General features: G+C 39.9%; 2 protein-coding genes and 1 long non-coding RNA gene across 3 annotated transcripts; 1 reads left to right on the forward strand and 2 right to left on the reverse strand.

Moving 5' to 3' along the window:
- Nucleotides 1–101: 101 nt before the first annotated feature.
- LOC141597117 (phospholipase D delta) lies at nt 102–5721 on the forward strand. Its single transcript, XM_074417470.1, is given in 11 exon segments — nt 102–642; nt 645–1445; nt 2228–2344; nt 2696–2890; nt 3090–3365; nt 3465–3533; nt 3753–3900; nt 3972–4120; nt 4216–4383; nt 4718–4918; nt 5086–5721. Coding segments are annotated over 11 exon segments (2586 nt in total). The 5' UTR covers nt 102–474; the 3' UTR covers nt 5380–5721.
- On the reverse strand, nt 3248–3802 carry LOC141597119 (uncharacterized). Its single transcript, XR_012522704.1, has 3 exons — nt 3712–3802; nt 3431–3539; nt 3248–3345 (listed from the first exon to the last, which is right to left on the reverse strand). It is a non-coding gene; the product is annotated as an uncharacterized LOC141597119 (long non-coding RNA).
- Nucleotides 5722–6101: 380 nt separating the features above from the next.
- LOC141597118 (plastocyanin, chloroplastic) lies at nt 6102–6907 on the reverse strand. The gene has a single exon (XM_074417471.1). It carries the CDS (start codon nt 6784–6786, stop codon nt 6289–6291), a length of 498 nt encoding a protein of 165 aa, XP_074273572.1. The 5' UTR covers nt 6787–6907; the 3' UTR covers nt 6102–6288.
- Between the last annotated feature and the right edge of the window lie 1395 nt (nt 6908–8302).

Consider the following 8302-nt stretch of genomic DNA (forward strand, 5'->3'; position numbering starts at 1 on the left):
AAACATTTTATACTACAATTTGCGTTTTAAAGTGATATGAATCATCAAACCAATGTAGATTATATAAATGGACCACTGATTTATTTATTAAATCTGAAAGGAACCAAATACTAATATAACACAAATTCCACCTATATTTGGGGATCAATTTTCTCAGCTTGCCACGTTAACGTTACTGCTTAATGCAACAACAATTAGTTGAACATCTTCCTTGAATTTTAATTTCTCCCTATTAATTTTCCATTTTTTCCATTTCATTAATTAGACTTTTCTTTCCTTTTAATTCTCTTCCACCCAACCACCTCCACCGGTTACCGGCTGACATTCCGGGATCACCGTTGACCGGCACGTTGACCCCGGGCAATTACCGGTAACCGATTCCTTATCCACCCCCGTTATTGTATCCGACGACAATAATTCATTGTCGAATCTCATCATCATTTAAAACCGTCCAGGGAAAACCGTAATTTCAACATGATAGATAACACCACAAAATCATCAGCATCGTCATCGTCATCGTTGTCGGACGGTGTGATCTACCTTCATGGCGATCTCGACCTCAACATTATCGAGGCACGGTGCCTTCCCAACATGGACCTTTTTTCGGAGCGCTTTCGTCGGCTTTATTCCGCGTGTAGCGCTCCGTTTCAAAGAGAACAACCCCTGACGCGGACGGGTCAATGCCTCGAAACAACTCCCTCGCACACCACGCCAAAATCATCACAAGCGACCCTTACGTAACGGTTAGCTTAGGTGGGGCAATAGTAGCTCGTACACGTGTCATTGCCAACTCACAAAACCCGGTCTGGGAGGAACATTTCAACGTACCGTTAGCCCACCCGGTTTCCTCTATCGAGTTCCTGGTCAAAGACAACGATGTCTTTGGTGCCGACATGATCGGCACCGCGACAATTTCCTCATCCGAGATATTATCGGGCCAGGAAATCGACGACTGGTTTCCTATCATAGGAACCAACGGAAAACCCCCCAAGCCGAACGCTGCTATCCACCTTAAGCTGAGGTTCCTTCCTTGCGAAGGTAACACGGCTTACGGGAGAAGCATTGCAGGTGGGGTCGACGGGGTGAAACGGAGCTACTTTCCCGCTAGACCGGGTGGGTCGGTAACCCTGTACCAAGACGCGCACGTGGCGGACGGGGAGTTGCCTAGGATTGAGCTGGAGGGTGGTACTGAATTTCGGCATGAGAAATGTTGGGAGGATATTTGTCATGCTATATTGGAGGCACATCATTTGGTGTATATTATTGGATGGTCAGTATTTCATAAGGTGAAATTGGTAAGGGAGCCTAGTGAAAGAAGGGAGTTACCTCCACAAGGGGAGATGTGTTTAGGGGATTTGTTAAAGTATAAGTCTCAGGAAGGGGTTAGGGTCTTGGTTCTTGTTTGGGATGATAAAACTTCTCACAGTAAATTCTTCATCAACACGGTAATTCTTTTTTTGCCTCTTTTCGAGTTTTCGTGTTTCTTTTGACTACGAAAAGGAAACTAGTTTAATCCAAAATATCCTTATTTTATTTAAGTTACGAGAACAATGCGGACATAATTGCTAATGTATCTAGATTAGCTAAAGAGTAATGGGCCCACTCTCTTTGGTTAATTAATTACAATGTAAAAACTAACAAGTCAAACAAGGAATGACTTTTAGCAGGGGAGTTGGTATGCTATATTCTCAGTTTTAACACAAAATCTCATTATAAACGGTCACATATCCGTCTATAATTAAAGACGGGCCAAAGACAATACCATTTTCAAACTATTTGACCCGTCTTTACCTATAGACGGATATAGCTAAAAGACTAGCTGCAGTTTTAAGGCCCTTGATTTTCAGCAAGCCTTGCTTGTGACGGTCTTACAACCCTTCCTTTTAACATTATTGAAGTTGGGTGTGAGTCGTTATAAACTTGTGATGTCACAAATGAGAATTTTGTGAATTTCCATATTGAAATCAAATAATTTCATGTAGTTGTAGTTGGAAATATCTGATTTAATTATAGCTGGCATACTAAATGATGCATACTTAAATTAAATGTGAACTAGATTTGAGTTTGTCTGAATTCAATCTATTCCATGTGGGGAACAAAGCTTGTGTGACATAACGGGATTTTGACAGTATTATTCTGCTTGCTGAATTTGACTTTATTATGCATTTATGCAATACTTGTACAATTTTTGGAGCAGTGGTCTAATAGATTGATAATGGCATGGCAGCAAGGTGTGATGCAGACACACGATGAAGAAACGAGGAAGTTTTTCAGGCATTCGTCTGTCATTTGTACGTTGGCCCCTCGCTATGCCAGCAATAAGCTTAGCATTTTCAAGCAGCAGGCATGCTTTTGTTACGGTTACTCATTATCTGCTCTTTTCGTTTCTTATCATTGTCCTGTCAAAAATTTCTAAATCATTATTATACAATTTTTATAGAAATTAACTATTATAACAACACAATCGAGCAAAATCCACATAAAAGTTTGTATGACAGTGTCCCTGAGTCCGTGTACTGATCATGGATCCGCTATTGCCAGACTAACTTCACTTACAAGATATAATTACAGTCCGTGTGACTTGAAATATCGAGTTTTAACTAGCATGGTTTTGAACATTTATCTGTCTATGTAATGTATTTCTGTTTCAGATTGGATTATTAGATTAATATCTTGTTTAATGTGGGAACTTCAGGTCGTCGGTACTCTCTATACACACCATCAGAAATGTGTACTAGTGGATAGTCAAGCACATGGGAATAACAGAAAGATTTCTGCATTTTTGGGAGGTCTAGACCTCTGTGATGGCCGTTATGACACACCACAACACCGTCTTTTCAAGGATCTTGACACTGTTTTCAAAGATGATTTTCATAATCCAACACTACCAGTGAGTTTCTTCTCCACATTCATATTACGCAAATGTTATCATGTCCAACGGATTCTAAGACTCGTAATTCTTTAGTTCTATGTTGTGATTAAATAAAGCAAACAACTCAGTCAATAAACGCAATTGTTGGCAAAATTTTCATTATGACTAATCCGAACAATGTCAATATTCACCTTTTAGTCGCTTTCTAACATGACAGGCTTCAAAGGGGCCTAGAGAGCCATGGCATGATCTTCACTGCAAAATTGAAGGGCCTGCAGCATATGATGTGCTTACAAACTTTGAACAGCGCTGGAAAAAAGCCACAAAATCGTCTCTGAGAAGGAAACTTAAGAGAATATCACACTGGCACGACGACGCCTTGCTCAAAGTAGACCGCATTTCTTGGATACTTAGCCCATCAGATTCAATTCCTGTTAATGATTCCAGATTATGGGCTTCCGAGGAGAATGATCCTGAAAGTTGGCATGTTCAGGTACCTTGTTAGCTGTTTGTGACTTTGTGTAAGTAGATGCCCTGGTTTTGGGTCAGTTATGCTACCTCAAGCTTTAACTCCAATTCTTTCTTGTGGCAGATTTTCCGATCAATAGATTCAGGATCAGTGAAAGGATTTCCGAAGGATGTTCAGGAGGCTGAGTCCCAGGTAAATCTACAAGACAGATAAATCAAACCCAAATTCTCATATTGAGATGGTTGTAAATGCAAGACCAACCCTTGACAAATATAAGTGTATGAATAGATAAAACTCTGTGCTAATCACACTCGTAAGATTGTCTTATACAAAAGTAACAAGACACATTGTAAACGAATTAATTTTTTACCAAATTCGGTCAGAGTAGGTAGTAATGTGTTTCCAATGCAGAACTTGGTGTGCGCGAAGAACTTGGTAATAGACAGGAGCATTCAAACAGCATACATTGAAGCAATCAGATCTGCACAACATTTTATATATATAGAAAACCAGTACTTTCTCGGATCATCATATGCTTGGCCTTCTTACAAAAACGCTGGTATGAACGGTCCTGAAGTTCCTTATTGGGATTTTGCTGTTAAACTCTTACAAATATGCATTCAATTCCAGGTGCTGATCATTTGATACCGATGGAGTTGGCGCTGAAGATTGCGAGCAAGATTAGAGCCAAGGAGAGATTTACTGTCTATGTCGTCATACCAATGTGGCCTGAAGGTGTCCCATCCTCTAATTCTGTCCAAGAAATTCTTTTCTGGCAGGTATTTAACACAATATTCATCATGTTTATCCGTATATGACTATTGGTTGAGATTGAGGGTACGTATTACTGAGAATGACATGATTATTATGGCAGGGACAAACTATGGAAATGATGTACAACATAATAGCAAAGGAGCTCAAAGCCATGAATATTGAGAATGCTCATCCACAAGATTACTTAAACTTCTATTGTCTTGGTAATCGTGAACCACCATCTGAACCGACTATCTCAGGTCAACAGTCCTCCAAAACTGGTGATGCGGTAAATTGCTCGACCTCTGCTGTGTCAATTACTTTTGGTTCAAGCAGCTGAAATACTCTTCTTAAAAAAAACACTCCATAATTTCATGACCTTCAAGTCTTAAACACAACAACATTTACATCAGTGGTTCAAAATTTTTACTTATAGCAGCAAGGGAGTGAAATTACGCATCCTTACCTGACATTGAGCAGAAGGATGACGTTTTCAATTGCCACTTCATAGTAACTAGAAGAACATGCTTATAACATGTTATGGAGTCATTGCTTTACTGTATCATACCTAAATGGACGAAAACCTTATTGACAATGGAGTTCTAATAGTCATTAACTTTCAGGTATCACTCTCTCAAAAGTATCGAAGATTTATGATATATGTACATGCCAAGGGAATGATAGTTGACGATGAGTATGTCATATTGGGGTCAGCCAACATTAACCAGCGATCAATGGCTGGTTCAAGAGACACCGAGATAGCTATGGGCGCTTATCAACCCCATCACACCTGGGGTAAAAGAAAACGGCATCCATATGGCCAGGTCAGTGTTCTAGTCCTACACTCCTAGTATCCATCAAAATTAGGTGTACTTTTTTTCCTGCTATTGTGATTGTGTATTTTAAAAAAAATTTAAACAGACCAAAATCATTTTTTTTTTTTTTTGCTGTGTGTACTCCTCGACTGAAATGAAGTGTAATTTGTACTTAGGTATACGGGTATAGAATGTCGTTATGGGCAGAGCACTTAGGAGGGGTAGACGACCTCTTCAAGGAGGCCGAAAGGTTGGATTGTGTTGGAACGGTTAACAAGATAGCTGAAGAAAATTGGAAGAAATATGTGGCTGAGGACTATGATCCTTTGCAAGGCCACCTTCTGAGATATCCAGTCCATGTCAGCAAGACGGGAAAGGTTAATCCCTTAAGTGGGTATGAACAATTTCCGGATGTTGGCGGTAAGATCCTAGGATCTCATAACTCCCTTCCGGACGCCCTTACGACTTAACTTCACAGTCATTGCTTATGCTGTTACACTTACCACATACAGTTTAACCTTATACTACTGACATCTGATAGAGGAGCTACAGCTAAAGAAGTTATTATCTCCTCCTTTTACTTTTGTTTTTGTTGTTTGAAAGGGTGTGTAGATGAGAGGGTCACAATATTTTGTGTATATGATTTATTTATGATGGGGTAATTAAGGATTTTTACTGTATAGAAGAGAATGAATATTGAGGAGTTTTTGGATTAGTTTTGGGATGGAAAAGTTGTATACTTTCAGATTGCTTATTTGAAATGTGAACTTTGTGACTTTCTCTTGATTATTTTGTCTATTGTTGAACACAAATTCTCATTTAAGACGGAATTTTTGAATCAGATATCTATATATTTTTCTTGTCACAAAGCACCACCACACATATCTGTCTAACATTATTTGGTTTACAATTTGCCAAGAAGATAAGAACTAGACTTCTACTAAGCGCCAGAGTCTCACTTAAAAAAGCGACAAATATCATCTTAACTAATCTTTATTAGGCGTGCTCTTCATTGAAGATGTATTATTTACGTTCTATTTATCCGCTTTTATCTAAATTTGGTGAGCTTGAACACCACACCGGAGGTATGATTCCGTCATTGAAATGAAGGAATCATAACGAGTAATACTCGATATAGATGTTCTCAAAGTCTTAAAATTTAACATAACTTCAGAGTATACCGAAAAATTCATTAACACAACAAAAGGGATATGATCTAGTATTCATTAGCCTCAAATTAAGAGCAATGACTCACAAATACACAAATTACCACCCAAAATGTTAGGGGGGTAATATACACAAACAATAGATAAAAAAACATCATCATATTCACCTACCCATTAACAACCTTAACAGAAATTCAAACTTTTTTTATACTATTAGTTAACGGTAACTTTTCCCACCATACCAGCTCCAGCGTGAGGGGCACAGTAAAACTTGTATGTTCCCTTCTCAGTCAAAGTAACAGAGTACTCCTCTCCAGGAGCGTTGAGAAGGTCTTCCTCGGGCATCGAAATCTTCGTAACATCGACTCCAGCGGGGACCTCATCCTCGTCGAAGACGACATTGTGTGGGAACCCAGCGTTGTTCTTGAAGGTGATCTTCTCCCCGGAGGCAATGCTGAGGTCACTGGGGACAAAGGCCAATCCTCCGTCGCTGGACCCGAGCAAGACCTCGGCGGCCATGGCGTTTCCGGCGAGTATTCCGGCGGCGGCGGTGGCGGCAACGACGACACCGACGTCCTTAAGGGAGGCCTTGATTGACATCCTGGGGGTGGCGACGGCGACCTTGACGGTGGCGGCCCTGGTGGTGCTGGAAGCCTTTAGGCCCGCGAAAGACGGGATTGCTACGGCTGCGGAGGAAGTGACGGTTGCCATTTTTGGAAGGAATAAGGGGTTTTAATGGGTTTACGATTAAGTGTTTGATGAAATGCCAAAGAGAAGTGAGGATGAGAGTTGGATTTAATAAGAGGTGATGGATTGAAGGATGAGGTGCGTGTTTTTGTGTGGTTTGTATTTGGAGGGAATTCTTATGGCTTTGGATAGAGGATTTGTGGGTTTGTGGGGCTACGGTGGGATTATCTTGTGCCTCATTGGTTGAGCTGGATAATGTAATATGATGTGGAGTTTTGGGAGGTACACCGTACACGATTAACTGCTCACTAGTATCTAGGCCTGTAAAAATAGTTCATAGCTTCCGGCAATATGACTTAACACTAGTGTTAATTTTCTTGTTCTTTTATTTATTACCACCAGAACGCCACCCCATCCCAACCGCCCCCACACCCTCTCACCAACATAAAGCGTTAATAATTATTAAAAATCTAGCTAATAATTTGAGTTTTAGTTAGTCGTTTAAAGCTAATACCACGTAGTTGTCAAGAATAAAAAAAAATATCGAAGTACTGCAATTAGTATTTGCAAGACTAATAGCAACAACTAAACACAATAACAGGCACTTGACCAAATTCCCAATTCTAGCGTAATAATAAATAAAATAAGGAAAATATTAAACAAAGTTTGGAAAAATAGAAAAAACATAAAATTCATTAAATTATATTATCTTTGATTTGATTATTAGATTTATTGAGCGCCAAGGTTAATGTCTTCAGGGAGAATGTTCAAATATTCTGGCACATTTGAGTAGCGCTCAATTTTTTATTTTTATTTATTTATAGTAGAACTTAATATTCAGATATTCTGGCACATGTACGAGTTGAAGGGTTCAATCATTTCTCATTGTTTTCTTTTACTATATATATATACGAAGTATTATTTTATTAAAATAAAAATAATATAATACTTCTAGTTGATGGGGCATATTCTGCACCCGCTGACCGAGTCAACATATTGACCAAGGTCAAAGGTAAAAGACAACAAGTCAAGAGAAAAATTTTAACCGACAAAGCCTCGGCACTGTCACTGGGTCTCGGCTGGCAACTAGCCGCCGAGAGGCATATCCGTGTACTCGCATCCGGTCCCCTCGGCATGGAGTCAACCAGCCTTGGCTCTGTCATGGGTCCCTCGGCCGAGGGTAAGACAGTCTTTCCACCTGCTACGCCACTTGGCCACTACGTGACAAAAGGTGAAAGTCTATAAATACTCCACATCTCTCATTAAGAAACCAACTGGAATATCTGGTATAAACTCCCTTATCTCTCTACAATATACTTTGCCAAGTTAAACATACAACTTATCTCGCTAAGTTTACTGACTTGAGCGTCGAAGTGAGTACGCTCGGCCCCAAGCCGAGCCTCGGTTTGTTCATCTTTACAGAAAGAGTGAAAGGAAGAGACGAGCAACGACATCATTCTACAAGCTCAAGTGGTCACAATCCTGCTCCGGAATTACACCCGGAACAATTGGCGCCGTCTGTGGGAATACGTACTAAAAG

This window comes from Silene latifolia, chromosome 8 (assembly GCF_048544455.1).
Source record: "Silene latifolia isolate original U9 population chromosome 8, ASM4854445v1, whole genome shotgun sequence".
Classification (NCBI taxonomy): Eukaryota; Viridiplantae; Streptophyta; class Magnoliopsida; order Caryophyllales; family Caryophyllaceae; genus Silene; species Silene latifolia.

Excerpts from the sequence above, each read along its gene's own strand:
- LOC141597118 (XM_074417471.1), bottom strand. The coding sequence starts at position 6,786 with ATGGCAACCGTCACTTCCTCCGCAGCCGTAGCAATCCCGTCTTTCGCG.